We start from the raw sequence: 14,841 nt of genomic DNA, 5'->3' as shown, positions 1-14,841 counted from the left end.
GCAATCCTACGGCTAATAATTAAAATAATTTTTTTTAAACAAATTACAAATATAGCAAANAAAAAAAAAAGTCAAGATAAAAGTGTACCGACAAATTTATTATAGAGTAGCAATCCTACGGCTAATAATTAAAATAATTTTTTTTAAACAAATTACAAATATAGCAAAACTTATTAGTAATAGATCGTTGATAGACTCCAATCAACGATAGGGTTTATTACTAATAAACTTTGAGAATTGAATTTAAATTTTTGTGCAATATCTACTAATACTTTGGACATGATTGTGATTTTACAATTGTCCTAATTAACACTTGAGAAATCAATTAGATGTGATCAAGAATTTAGAAACCTATTATACAAGATCACATATTGACATAAATCTAAAAGTTCATACACTTAAATTATTAGTTTTGTACTAATTTGTGTTTCTTAAAATTTTAGATGTACCACTACAAACCGTGAGTTAAAAGAATTAGTGACCATGAGAAAAGATGCAAATACGACTTTCAAGAACTATTGATACTATAAAATACTTGCATAATTTATTATTTATTGCTTATAAGAAGTGACATATATTGTAATGACCCGACTTTCTATTATATTTCTAGGATGCTACCGAATAAAAACCAATTCATTAGTTTGTTCTTTCTTGGACGACATTGGTTTGGATCCTTTTTTTATAAAACTGATCGGTTTGGTTTGGTTTGGTTTGGTTCGGTTCTTGGTTAACTCAAAATTGACCAAATCAAATTGAATTTCACCCCTAATTACAATATTTAAAAATATAATTTATTTTTAGAAAATATATTTTTAGAAAACACAATTATATATGCCTTGTATTAGATTAATATGAAAAATAATCTAACCTTCCATTTCTCTGAGATTTTTTCCAAACTTTTGATCTTATTTAATTTTTAACTAGATTTTTAAGTTTATAATAATTAATTTATGTTCACATGTAAATAAAAGTTAATATTAATTTGAAATTAACTATTTATAACTCGGTTAAATTACAAATCTAGTTAATGAATTTTTTGTGTTTATGTCTAATAGGCTGTAGAAATATTTATTAGATTTCGAACAAATAATTTCATGTACTTTTAAATTCTCAAATAGAAGTTCATGAACTTTAAATCTCAAATAGAAGTTCATGAACTTTAAATCTTCTGTCTAATAAGTTCTAGATATATTGAACATTTTTCAAAAAAAATAATGGATATATTATATAAAAAAAAATACATTTTCTTAATTGAACTTTAAATGTTATGTCCAATAAATTTGTAAAAAAAATGTTAAATAGATCAAAATCCTAGTAGATATAAAAGTGAAAGTTCAAGGTTTTATTAGATACAAATAGAGATATTTGCGAGACGATGACAAGGATAACTTCCTGTGCCTATATGCTCGTCTCGGTCACTATGAACCTTTTCTTTTAACTTTGTGAAAAATATACAAAATATCAGGTTAGGAAATTAATCCCTATTTAGTATTTTAAAAAAAAAAAAATTACAAAATGGAAAGATATTTTTCTTTTCTTTTTTTTTTTTTTTTGGTGTGGAAAATCTCTATTTAAACGTTAAATTTTAAATGAACAAGTCTCATTAAAGAGAAAATTCTTATACTCTTATTAAAAATTAAATAATATTTCACATCGATATCAAATGAAGATAATTACAAAAATATAGTGAACATCTTCCACTATGATTTTAGTTTCAATATTACAACCCATAATCTCAAATCTTAAAGTCGAAAAATATAAAATATATGTCATTAAACAGAAAAAATCATCAAATTTAAATATTACAAAAAGTCTGGAATAGTTGAAACATATATATTAAAAAAATATATGAAAAACATATATTAATAGGAGAAAATATTAACCTGTATTTACATATTATCTCTCTCTTTTTGTGGACCTAAAAAACTATTAGTAGACTACGTAAATTCGTGTTTCAATTTCTCTTCATTCATATTTTTTGGTTTATCGTTTATATTTTTGTCATAATAGAAATTCAATCGACGAAAAAAATGTTTATCTCTGCTTCCTCCCCATTATCCACCTAAATGAGAATACATGTTAATCACTCCACTAGAACGAAAATGAATTTGTAAAAATTCTCCATTTATAGCTCTTTTTATATCATCAATCAATTATCAATATTTTGTTAGGGTGTTTATATAACTTGTTAATTTTACCAACCATATTCTCTCTGTTACGAAATCGACAATTAAAGAACACAAAAAAGGAATGTAGAGATAGAGAAGATTGACACACAGATATACGTGGTTCACTAACGATGTGTTAGCTACGTCCACGGGCAGAGGGAGAACAGTATTATTAGAGAAAATATTTTCAAAAAATTACATCAAAACGGCGCCTCTAGGGTTAGAGAGTTTATATAGCGCATTACTCTAAACCCTAGGGTCATAATCGTAAATAACTACAAAGTGATACCCTTGTACTTGGTTGTTCGAAGCGCCGACAAACAAATTCAAGGCATTCCAACAAATCTCCACCTTGGCTTGAATTCTCTCCCATATAGCAGATGTACCAAATGCAACATAAATCAATATTGCCAGACGTACCCAGACTTCTCCCTCATGCCTCAAAGTGTCTCACAAAGGGGACCACTAATAATTCAAAACATTCAGCAAGTCCAAACAATGTTGGAACTTGCCTTATGGGACCGGTTTGGTGAACATATCAGCAGGGTTATCAGCCGTACCAATTTTCATCACTTTAGCTCTCTGCTCACCACTTAAGAAGTGATATCTTACATTTATGTGCTTAGTTCTCTCATGGTGAACTTGATCCTTGGCTAGACATATTGCACTCAAACTATCACAATATACAATAGCTTGGTCATGATGCAAACCAAGATCACCAACTAACCTCCTCAGCCATATTCCCTCTTTAGCAGCTTCTGTCAAGGCCATGTACTCTGCTTCAGTAGTAGACAAAGTAATTATAGGCTGTAAGGTTGCCTTCCAATTAACAACAGAACCACCTAGAACGAACACATAACTAGTCATAGACCTCCTACTGTCAACATCTCCAGCATAGTCAGAATCAGAATAACCGATCACCAAACACTCTGTGCAATTTCCATAAACAAGACCAATATCAGATGTACCTCTAAGGTAACAAAATATCCTTTTAACGGCTTGTCAATGCTCATTCCCAGGTTGACCCATGAACCTGCTGACAACACTAACAGCATGGGCAAGATCAGGCCTAGTACAGACCATAGCATACATCAAACTTCCCACTACACTAACATAAAGAACTCGAGACATGTAATCCTTCTCAGCTTCAGACTGTGGTGAAAGCACAAATGAAAAACGAGCATTTACAGCACTAGGAGTATCTATAGGCTTAGCTGACGACATACCAAACCTGGACAATATTTTCTGAATATATCCTTTCTGTGACAAGAAGAGCTTATTCTTATCTCTGTCCCTATAAATCTTCATACCTAGAATTTTTTTAGCAGCACCCAAATCCTTCATATCAAACTCAACACTGAGAAGATTCTTTAGTTTTAGAATGTCAGACTTGGACTTTGCAGCTATGAGCATATCATCTACATATAAAAGTAGATAAATCATCGAACTATATTTAGCTTTGTTGTGATATACACAACAATCATACAAGCTCCTATTATAGCCAAGTCCAATCATATAGCTGTCAAATCGTTTGTACCACTGCCTTGGAGATTTCTTTAACCTATACAAAGATTTCTTCAACTTGCAAACATAATCTTTTTTACCTGGACACTGGAACCCATCTGGTTGGGTCATATAAATCTCTTCCTCCAACTCTCCATGTAAGAAGGTTGTTTTTACATCTAGTTATTCAAGTTCCAAATTCTGATGTGCTACTATAGCTAGTAACACCCTGATAGAAGTATGTTTGACTACTAGTGAGAAGATCTCATTATAATCAACTCCTTCCCTTTGTGTGAACCCTCTAGCAACAACTCGAGCTTTATATTAAATGCCCTCTGAAGGTGATATTCCCTCCTTTTTCTTGAAGATCCATTTACAAGTTACAATTTTTCTCTCCTTAGGTCGTTTAACTAATTCCCAAGTCTGATTTTTGTCAAGAGATTCCATCTCATCCCCCATAGCAGTAAGCCATTGAGCAGACTTACCACATGATACAGCTTCTCTATAGGTGGATGGCTCATGAAGATCCACCTCTTTAGCAACTTGCAACGCAAAAGTAACCATATCCTCAAAACCATACCTCACAGGAGGTCTAACACCAACTCTTCTAGCTCTATCACGAGCTATACTCAGTTTATCTACTCGTGATCTAGAATTCTCAGGCAAAACAACTTCTGACGTTTTAGGCACATTAATTTATGGTTGCACATCAGTTTCTGTAGTAACGTGTTGATCTTCTCTACCTTGATGTTGTAATTCATTCACAGCTGAAGAGAATTACATCTCCACCTATTTATCAACACTACTACTTTCTCCCACATCAGTAGACGTCACAAAAGGCTTTATAGTTGAGTTAAGCATGGAATTTTCATCAAATATCACAGTCCTACTAAGTATGACTCTATTCTCAGAAGATGACCAGACTCTATATCTCATAACTCCATCCCCCAAACCCACAGATATACTCTTTTTAGATTTTGGTTCTAATTTACCCTCATTAACATGATAGTAAACAGTACAACCAAAAACTTTTAATAAAGAATAATCTGCAGGCTTACCAGACCACACCTCGTAAGGTGTTTTACAATCAATAGCTGTGTGAGGTCCACGATTAATCAGATAACATGATGTATTCATTGCTTCTGCCCAAAACCTTCAAGTCAACCCTGCATTAGAGAGCATGCATCTTGCTCTCTCCAACAACGTCTGATTCATACGTTCTACAACCGCATTTTGTTGTGGAGTATCCCTAACATTATGATGGCGAACAATCCCCTCAGCTTTACAGAACTCATTAAATTTAGATCCACGAAATTCTAGACCATTATCAGTTCGCAGCCTTTTGATCTTCTTCCCAATTTGATTTTCAATCAATATCTTCCACTGCTTAAAATTCTTGAAGGCTTTCCTTTTATGTTTCATCATAAAAACCCAAGTCATTCTTGAGTAATCATCAATTATAGACAACAAATACCTACTGCCTCCAATACATTCAACTTTGGAAGGTCCCCAACAGTCTGAATGAATATAATCAAGTGTCCCTTTTGTAGATGAATAGCTCTTGGAAACTTGCTGCGATGAAGCTTCCCAAATACACAATATTCACAGAATTCAAAATCCTGCACCTTGTGCCCACAAAGAAGATCCCTTTTTGACATAATTTGCATCCCTTATTCACTCATATGACCAAGTCTCATATGCCATAACTTAGTCATATCATCCTTGTGAACGACCGACGATGCAACAACAACATAACCTGTTATCGTGGAACTTAATAGAAAATACAGTGTTCCACACTTTGCCTTTTAGAACTACCTCAGAACCCTTGTAGACATACATTGCTCCACCTTTACCTTTAAAACTATAACCCTTGCTATCGAGTACACTAAAGGATATCAAACTCTTCTTCATTAGTGGAACATGTCTAACATCTTTTAAAGTGTAGAAGGCACCATTATGTGTTCGTATCTTGTCTGAGCTGATTCCAACTATCTTGCACACAACACCATTAGTCATGCTAACATTCCCTCCATCTATTTGCTGATAGGTTGAGAACCACTCTCTATTTGGGCACATATGATAAGATGCCCCAGAATCAAGAACCCATACATCATCAAAATGTGAATGTCCATTCACAACTAAAGTTAGATCTCCTTCAGAATCGATCTCGACTTCTTCAGAATCAACCTCAACTTGTGCAACAGAGGCAGATGCTTCCCTTTTGTCACTATTTTCCTTCATTTCTTGATTCCTTTTAATCTTAGGACATTCGATTTTCCAATGCCCCTTTTCTTTATAGTAGTGGCAAATATCATCTGACCTAGAACCCTTTGACTTAGAAGACTTTTTATTCTTGTTCGACTTCTGCTTACCAGAATTCCTATGTCCCTTCCTCCCTGTAGCAGCTAACCCAGATGCCTGACTTTTTGTAATTGAACTTCCTGCGTTCTGACGGTCCTCTCTCATAAGCAACATGGACTTTGTATCTTCTAAGGTTAGAGTTTCTTTCCCTCCAATATACGAGTCAACGAAAGTCTCATACGACGGGGGCAAAGATGTTAACAAAATTAGGGCAACATCCTCATCATCAATTTAACCTCTACGTTACGCAGATCTAATAAAATTTTATTTAATTGATCAAGATGGTCTCGTAGAGATGTACCTTCCTGCATACGTAGATGATACAAACGTTTCTTCAGAAACAACTTTTTGGTTAAAGATTTCGTCATGTAAAGTCTTTCCAACTTCAACCAAAGACCAGCGACAGTTTCTTCATCTGCGACCTCGATGATGATGTCATCAGCCAAACATAGCATGATCGTCGAATGAGCCTTCTCCTCAAGAGTCTGCCACTCTTCGTCATCCACGGTAGCCTTCTTTGACTTACCCGTCAGCGGCACCCATAGCCCCTGCTGCTTTAGCAGGGATCGCATCTTGATCTGCCATAAACCAAAATTGTTCCTCCCGGTAAATTTGTCAATCTTTACGTTCACGCCAGACATCTTCAATTGTTGAAAAAATGCAGAATTTCGAAGAAACCCTAACAGGGCTCTGACAATTAAATAACACAAAAAAGGAACGTAGAGATAGAGAAGATCGACACACAGATATACGTGGTTTACTAACGGTGTGTTAGCTACGTCCAAGGGCAGAGGGATAACAGTATTATTAGAGAGAATGTTTTCAGAAAATGACATCAAAACGGCGCCTCTAGGGTTAGAGAGTTTATATAGCGCACTACTCTAAACCCTAGGGTCATAATCGTAAATAACTACAAAGCGAGACCCCTATACTTGGTTGTTTGAAGCGCCAACAAACAAATTCAAGGCATTCCAACACTCTCTTTATTTACAGACGGCTAAAAGGGCTTAATCTAGTTGGAGTTCTACCTGTATAATTTGCAAATCTAACTCAACTACTGGTTTTGGAAGTGTGGTTTTTTGACATGGCTTTTGTATAAATTTTTTTAATTTTAAGTGAAATACTTATGTTAAATTGTAAATTTTGGTCCCTATAGTTATAAAAAAAAAAAAAAAAGAAAAAAAAAGCTAGATTTCAGTCCCACAATAGTTTTGAAAATTAAAATTTATTCCTTACGGATTTGATAGAACCTCATACATGATCAATTTGGTTTGATAAAATCTTCGTTCATGTGGTTTAATATAAAAGTTTTATCAAATTATAGAACCTAAATTCTAATTATAAACCATTGAGATGAAATTCTAACTTTTTTCAAACTATAGAGATCAACTTCACAATTTAAGTTATATTAGAAATTAGCTAAGAATCCAAACTCTCCTTTTGTGGACTCGCATTGAACCTCCTGTATTGGAGATGAGTTTCACGGGCTCTAAGCTTTGATCATGTCGATTCTCTCTTCTTAAACAATCTATATCCTCCATATTTTATCATCAAATGTTTACATTGAAAACACGAAAACGACGGGTGAAATTTTTTTTAGATAATAAATACAATTTTAAAAAATAAAAATCAAATAGTTACCCATTGGTAATTTAGTTTTGGATAGCAGAAAAAACTATTCTTGTTCCTGTTCGATTATATATTCCAATAGTACTGTTTTTTTTTTTTTAAGGTATGTTCAAGGAACATCCAAGGAGAATCCCATTCCTCGTGCCATATACGAGTTGAAAAACTTAACCGAATTGTGAGTTTTTTTTTTTTTCCTTTGAAAAATGCATCATCCATTTTAAACAAGCGAAATATTTTTAATCCAATAATATTTATTTTTCTTAGGATACAACATTAATTATATATATCTAGAAGCTTTTTGGAGTATTTACATATTCAATATTATCTATTATTCTAGAAGTTTTTTGAAGTATAAATATTAGACATATTTCTCCATTTATCTAGAAGATTATAAATAAGAATCTCAAAAGAAATGTTCTGAACATCCTAGCATTTTTTAGGATCAAGAATTCTAGAGTTTTTTTATAATGATAAAATCATAAAAATATCTATTTTTTTAATAGAATTCTTTAGATAAAGTCAAACTTGTAAAGAATATCTAAAATACTTGAGAAAAAAACTTTCAAGTTTTTGAAATATGTGTGTCCCAAGTTTCAAATTAGTCATTTTAGTCCTTAAGTTTCCAATAATAGATTTAAAAGGTTATCTTCGTTAATAGACCTGTTTAAGTTAACAGAACTGTTTAAATTAACAGATCTGTCCAAGTAGATTATTTAAATACTGATGTGGCTTGATGACCGAGTTGATGATTTGGATTTAAATTTGTCTCGTGAAGTTACTTCACGAGACAAAAGACAGAAATGACGTGAAATTGAGTTCATTTCTCGTGAAGTTCGTCTTGTGAAATAACTTCACGAGACAAAAGACAAAACTGACGTGAAGTTGAGTTCATTTCTCGTGAAGTTCGTCTTGTTCGTCTCGTGAAGTAACTTCACAAGACAAACTTCACCAGACAAATTTAAATCCAAATTATCAACCTAGTCAGCAAGCCATATCAGTATTTAAATAATCTATTTGGACAGATCTGTTAATGAAGATGACCTTTTAAACCTATTATTGGAAACTTAAGAACTAAAATGGCTAATTTAAAATTTTAGGAATCAAACTCACTTATTCCAAAAAATTTGGGGACTAAAAAAAAGTATATTTTCCAAAATACTTTTAGATCAATGGAGAGCTCATGAAATTTTATTTGCTTGGTCCTAGGCCAAAGTGTGTTTAAGTTATTGATGATTTAATATATAATTTACAATGAATTATAGTAAAGTTAATATTACATCAACATTTATCACAAGCTTTCGTATGTGATATTTGAAAATTTGTTGGGAGAGGAAATGATTTTGCAGAGCTTGAATTTAGGACGGCTCGTTATAATATGATATTAAATCATATCAGTCAATTTAAAGTTTGATGGTGAGCATGTTGAATTTTGGTAAAATATTAAAAGTTTAATTGTCTCACATCTAAAAGATATGCTAGTTTAATAGCGTGAGTAATATAATACTCAATGAATTTTTGTGATTATAATAATCTTTTTAAGACAATGAATTTTTATTTGATTAATGATTTTTTTTCCATGTGAAGTTTTTCTATATTAATTTTAGTGTTTCCGATTAGTTTATTTTATTTTAATTTTTATGTCCTTTTTATGTTTATTTTTACAATAGTAGTTAGAAGTTTTTCTCAATAGTAGTGGACGTTTTCTGTAGTAAGTTTCCATCTTTATAATTTCTTAATAAAAAAGTTTTTCTTTTTCCTTTTTTGTTTTCAAATTGAAACTAACTGCAAAAACAATCCTTATAAAATATGATGATAGTTACGATTGTACCGTCAAATTTTCAATTATAAAAATTGAGCCCTCAAATTTATATAATTATAGAAACAGTAACAATTATGTAAGTATTTTGTGCTAATTTATCTCGATGGTTTTGTAGGGTAATAAGTGATTTGAGGGGACGGAGGATAAATTTCCCCAATTTGAGTAAATTGACATCTAAAAACATTGTAAGCAATTAAAAGTTGTAATTAAACTGATAAATTATTATTATTATTATTAACCCTAAACCCCAATTTAAGTAAATTGATTTTTTATTGTTAATCTCATCTTGCTTTTTTCTCACTTTCTACTTAAGGGTCTTGAGAAATTGTTTAATCGAGGGCCGTATCCCTGAAGATATTGGATTATTTAATGGATTAAGAACATTGTAAGTTTGTTAAATTCATTTTTAATAACATATTTTAATGAGTTTATATCATTTATTGATAATATTGAAAGGTAATTTGTTTTAAACAATAAAACTGTTAAAAATATTTTCAAGTTTAGCAAAATGTCACTGTGTACTACTGATAGATTGCAATAGACTATGAAGACATCTATCATTAACTATCATGGTCTATCAGATCATTTATAGATAGTAACATTTTATTATATTTATAAATAAATTGATTTATTTTTTTATTTAAAAACAACTTATTATTGAACGGAATTAATAAGTCTCTTATCTTATTATTAAATAGAGATCTAAGCTTCAACCGATTAAGTGGTCTAATTTTAGACACATTTGAGAATTTATTATTGGTTCAAAAAACTGAGTTCATGTAAGTTTAATAAACACACTCAAAATTCTTATTATGAAACACCGTTTACTCAACTAGATAAAATATATATCTTTCGCTAATGATATTCTAACTAAATAAAAAAGGAAAAAAAATTACATGTTTAATGAATATTATATTGATGTAGGTTTCTAACAACTCGTTGAGCGGGCAAATACCGAGTTGGATTGCGAAAAGTAGCAACAGCAATAGGAACATGTTATCTATTGTTGGAATGATTTATGCCCTATTTGATGACAATTTTGTTTTTAGATTTTAGATTTTAGTTTTTAAAATTTATTTTAGTTTTTTCATAATTCATAATACTCTTTTGAATTGATCACATTTTTCTAAAGAAAAACTTTAAATTTTTAATCAAATTCTAAAACAAAAACACTACTTTTAGCTTTTAAAATTTTGTTTTTGACAAGGAAAATGAATAATATAACAAAGTATCTTATAGGTGAAAGTAGTGTTTATAATCTTAATTTAAAAAGAAAAAAAAAATCAAATAGTCACCACGTAGGATCTTAGTTACACAAATTTTTAACAAAATTTAATATTATATATGATGGGAGCTCTTCGTTGAATAAATACATTTTTTTAATATTAGCCATAAAGTTTAAAAGTTATTAAAGAGATAAAATAGAGGAATATATTTCCAGCTATAATTTTAAATGACCTTGAATAAAAATTAGATGGAAAAAAATAAAATGAGAAGAAAAATTTAAAATTAAATGGAAATAAAAAATATATAAAGGTATGTACAAGACATGGGGAGGGATGAGTGTGAGAATAAAAGAGTCATTATTGAAAAAGTTTCCAATACTACTAGTCGAAACATCAATTTCTTCACCTAAAACGTCTTGTACCATTTACCAATGCAAAATACTTGTCCTGTCCTTGTTGAATGATAATGATATTTGGGCTCATAATTTTTACAGGGAAAGTTGATTAAGAAAGATTTTAACATAATGGAGGAGGCTGGAGGTGTTGGTAAAGAGTTTATTTTAGAAGTGCCTAAGAGATCCATTTGTATTGGGCTGGTAAAGGAACAATTTTCATTCCATACTTAAGGGTGCATAGACCTCTAATCTTTGCAATCACTGTCACACCAAGTAAATATTTCTTACTTTCAAATTTGTTGAACACTATTTGTAACAATCGTTTTTTCGTTTTCTGTCTTTGAAGTTTATGACATTTGAGTTTCTAGTCAAACGCTAAAAACAAAGAAATCGTTTTTTCACCCCCATAAGTTTCTTGGTGTGTTACTCATTTTCTTCCAACATTTTCAAAAACCAAGCTGAAAACTAATTGTTTTTCTTAAAAAAAAAGTAGCTTTTATTTTGGAATTTGATTAAGAATTCAAATGTTGTTTGAGAAAAACGAAATTATTATGAAACAAGGACGTAGTCATTCATTCTAAGATTATTACTCCTTTCGTGATCTTCTATCTAAAACTGAATTGTTGTATTATCTTCTCTTCTACAATTATTGTAGACTTCGATGTCAAAACTAATGTGAAAACTAGAGGGCTACTGGCTGGAGCTATTGCTGGCATTGTTTTTGGTATTTTTCGTCTTTGTCATCCTAGAACTTGTTGTTCTTCAATGGAAGGATTATTTAGGTGGAAAGGAAACTAAAGACGATGGTAAGATTACAATAGATTACACTTAATTTGGTCAATAAGATTTGAGTTTGATGTCTATTTAATTAGTCCTTCATCAAGAAAGATGACATGTTATAGATACTTCTTAATTGAGGTTGCCAACTTAACAAATTATATTTAATATTAGTGTCCACACAACTCTCTCTCGTTCCAATTATCTATTGTGTTTTCGATAAGAAACAAAGAAAAGAGGCTCCATTTGTGGACGAGGGGATTCCTTTGTTCTAGCAAAGCAAGTTGTTAGGAGTACCGAACCTTTAGATATCTCCACAATGGTATAGATATTATCCGTTTAAGCATAAACTCTCATAGCTTTATTTTTGGGTTTATCCAAAAGGCCTCGTACCTTGGAGATAGTTGTCTTCCTGTTTAAACCGATGATCTTTCCCTTGTCTAGCCAATGTAAGACCTTGATCTCAACCCCAACAGAAGCTTCTTCCCTTCGTTCGAGATGTAATGTATGCAACAATGAGACCAGAAATGGAAATTAACATGTCATCATTGTATTAGTCAAACTAATGGTGTAAAGAACTTTGAGTTCACTTATATAATTACGTCCAAATTTTTCATACACAGTCTTAAAATGTCATGAACTAAATAGACAATAATCTCAAATCTTATTTTGACCAGACAAGTTATTTCAGTTTATGACAAATCAAAGCAGCCACCAATAACTTTGACTTTGCACATAAGATTGGGGAGAGAGGCTTTGGTCTTGTCTACTAGGTAAATATGAATATCTATGCAAATTTTACACTCTCCCAAACCTAAATTGTATTCGTACTTGTGTTATTTCCACTATTTATGATATTGGCCTTAGTATTTTGAGGAGTGTATCTGTGACTATGTAATCTGATACGTATCTCTAATAATGAACTCTTCTCTCCCTTTGTTCGTGGACATAGCCAACATACTGTTAGTGAACCACGTAAATCTCTATATCGATTCTCTATAGTTTATATTTTCTGTTTATCTTTGAAACTAACTACAATCATCAGTGAAATTACAAATACATAGATATATTTGGGCTGGGAGTACTACCAGATGGCACTTAAATTGCTGTAAAACAGCTATCTTCTAAATCAAGACAAGGGAATCGTGAATTCATCACAGAAATTGGGATGATTTCTGCATTACAACATCCAAATCTTGTTAAGGTTTATGGTTGTTGTATTGAAGGAAACCAATTGTTGCTTGTTTATGAGTATCTACAGAAGAATAATCTTGCTCGTGCACTTTTTAGTAAGTGTATCCATGTCTTTATATTTCAATATATTATAAGGTTTATGTTGGTTTTATTTAAATATGTTTCTGATTTTTTAGGCCCTGAGGAGCATTCATTGCATTTGGATTGGCCAATAAGAATGAAGATATGTTTGGGAATAGCAAAGAGGTTGGCTTACCTTCATGGAGAATCTAGATTGAAAATGGTTCATAGAGATATAAAAGCTACTAATGTTCTACTTGATGAAAACTTGAAAACCAAGATCTCTGACTTTGGATTGGCTAAGCTTGATGAAGAGGAGAATAGTCATATTAGTACAAGAATTGCAGGCACAATGTCTCTCTCTTACCCTATCTATCACTCTTTCTTTTTTTATGTCAAACGGTTGAATCCCGCCTCTAAATGTCTTAACGGTTTTGTCCTTTTTCGATATGAATTACTTTCAGTGGTTATATGGCTCATGAATACGCGATGAGGGGTCATTTGACTCATAAAACTGACGTTTATAGCTTTAGAGTTGTGGCATTAGAGATTGTGAGTGGAAAAAGTAATACGAGTTACAGATAGAAAGAAGAGTTTGTTTATCTTCTTGACTGGGTAAGTCATGGCCTAGAGTAGTACTCTTTACTAATGTTTACAAAATGAAATTTCATTGTCTATTTGTCTAACTAAGAAGTATTTTTATATTTGCTTTTGAAGGCTTATGTTCTACAAGAGGAAGGAAACTTACTTGAGCTTGTTGATCCAAATCTTGGCCCAAAAGAGGAGGTCATGGGGATGCTTCATATAGCTCTTTTGTGCACAAACCTGTCTCCAAGTCTCAGACCATCCATGTCTTCTGTGGTTTGTATGCTCGAAGGTAAAGTTGCAATTGAAATATCGAACATCAAGCGCAACACGGTTGATCGAGATGCAAGGTTCAAAGCTTTGGATCAGAAACTGTCACGAGGTAGCCTAACGGGCATTTCTATTTATTTGTAAAAAATAGAAGCAGAAACTGGCTTTACTAGTAGGGAACAAACAAGAAAAGGACATGTCATAATTTACAGACGATGGCCTCAATCATAGTTAATAGATATTCATCCATCGTGTAAGTAAACAGAAAACAGTTTTGAGACTATATATACACTTGAAAACTACCAAAAACTCATGTTTCTTAAGATCAACACTCAATCCCAGTATTTATCTGAACAGAGAAGGAAGTTCTACGAATATTTGAGAGTGGAGTATCAACTCTTACAACTATCCCTGAATTCCCAACGTTTCCATTCCACTTTGACCTGCCGATCTGGATCCCGAGCAAGAAATCAAATACAAGAAAAATGAATTCGCCAACAGTGAAGTATATTCTACAACAAATATGGTATAGAGAAGGGAATCGAGAAATGGTACAAGTCGCTATAGTGTAGGTATGAATTAGTATTATAGACACAAAAGGGAGTTAAATACTTACAGAAATTGAAGCAAATGCAGAAGGGTGGGCAATGAAAGAACAGCCGCACATGAGATTGAGATGTTTCTTCACTGAATGAACAATTTCAGCACGGAACCCAGGATTGCTTCCACCAAAAGTGGGACTCAAACTGATCGTTTAAAAATCAAATGTTAGACACAAAAATCACCACTTATCACTCGAGAAGTGAAAAAAGCGAAACAAACTCAAACCGAAAATTACTAAGTTGCAACAAAAT

At 32.0% G+C, this 14,841-nt stretch overlaps 2 protein-coding genes across 2 annotated transcripts in view; one reads left to right on the top strand and one right to left on the bottom strand.

Moving 5' to 3' along the window:
* The first annotated feature begins 11,029 nt into the window (after window positions 1-11,029).
* Window positions 11,030-14,131, top strand: LOC120084990 (probable LRR receptor-like serine/threonine-protein kinase At1g53440). The gene is made up of 6 exons (XM_039040805.1): window positions 11,030-11,074; window positions 11,201-11,302; window positions 12,996-13,167; window positions 13,249-13,486; window positions 13,597-13,684; window positions 13,850-14,131. Exons 1-6 carry the CDS (start codon window positions 11,030-11,032, stop codon window positions 14,129-14,131), a joined length of 927 nt encoding a protein of 308 aa, XP_038896733.1.
* The window catches only part of LOC120086070, a 5,265-nt gene continuing 4,524 nt past the window's right edge, over window positions 14,101-14,841 (bottom strand). The window contains exons 6-7 of the mRNA XM_039042500.1: window positions 14,604-14,733; window positions 14,101-14,438 (exon numbers count right to left, since the gene is read on the bottom strand). Of these exons, the coding sequence (XP_038898428.1) occupies window positions 14,313-14,438; window positions 14,604-14,733 (256 nt within the window). The 3' untranslated portion in view covers window positions 14,101-14,312. The remainder of the gene's footprint in view (window positions 14,439-14,603; window positions 14,734-14,841) is intronic.

Source organism: Benincasa hispida, chromosome 9 (assembly GCF_009727055.1).
Source record: "Benincasa hispida cultivar B227 chromosome 9, ASM972705v1, whole genome shotgun sequence".
Classification (NCBI taxonomy): Eukaryota; Viridiplantae; Streptophyta; class Magnoliopsida; order Cucurbitales; family Cucurbitaceae; genus Benincasa; species Benincasa hispida.
Note: the sequence above shows the minus strand (reverse complement) of the source record. Positions and strands in the feature narration are given on the sequence as shown.

What these genes read in the sequence shown, in the direction of transcription:
- LOC120084990 (XM_039040805.1), top strand. Translation starts at nt 11,030, where the DNA reads ATGGGGAGGGATGAGTGTGAGAATAAAAGAGTCATTATTGAAAAA. An exon ending in ACAAGAATTGCAGGCACAAT is followed by an intron (nt 13,487 to 13,596) that starts GTCTCTCTCTTA and finishes AATTACTTTCAG; the next exon opens with TGGTTATATGGCTCATGAAT. An exon ending in GAGTTGTGGCATTAGAGATT is followed by an intron (nt 13,685 to 13,849) that starts GTGAGTGGAAAA and finishes TTGCTTTTGAAG; the next exon opens with GCTTATGTTCTACAAGAGGA.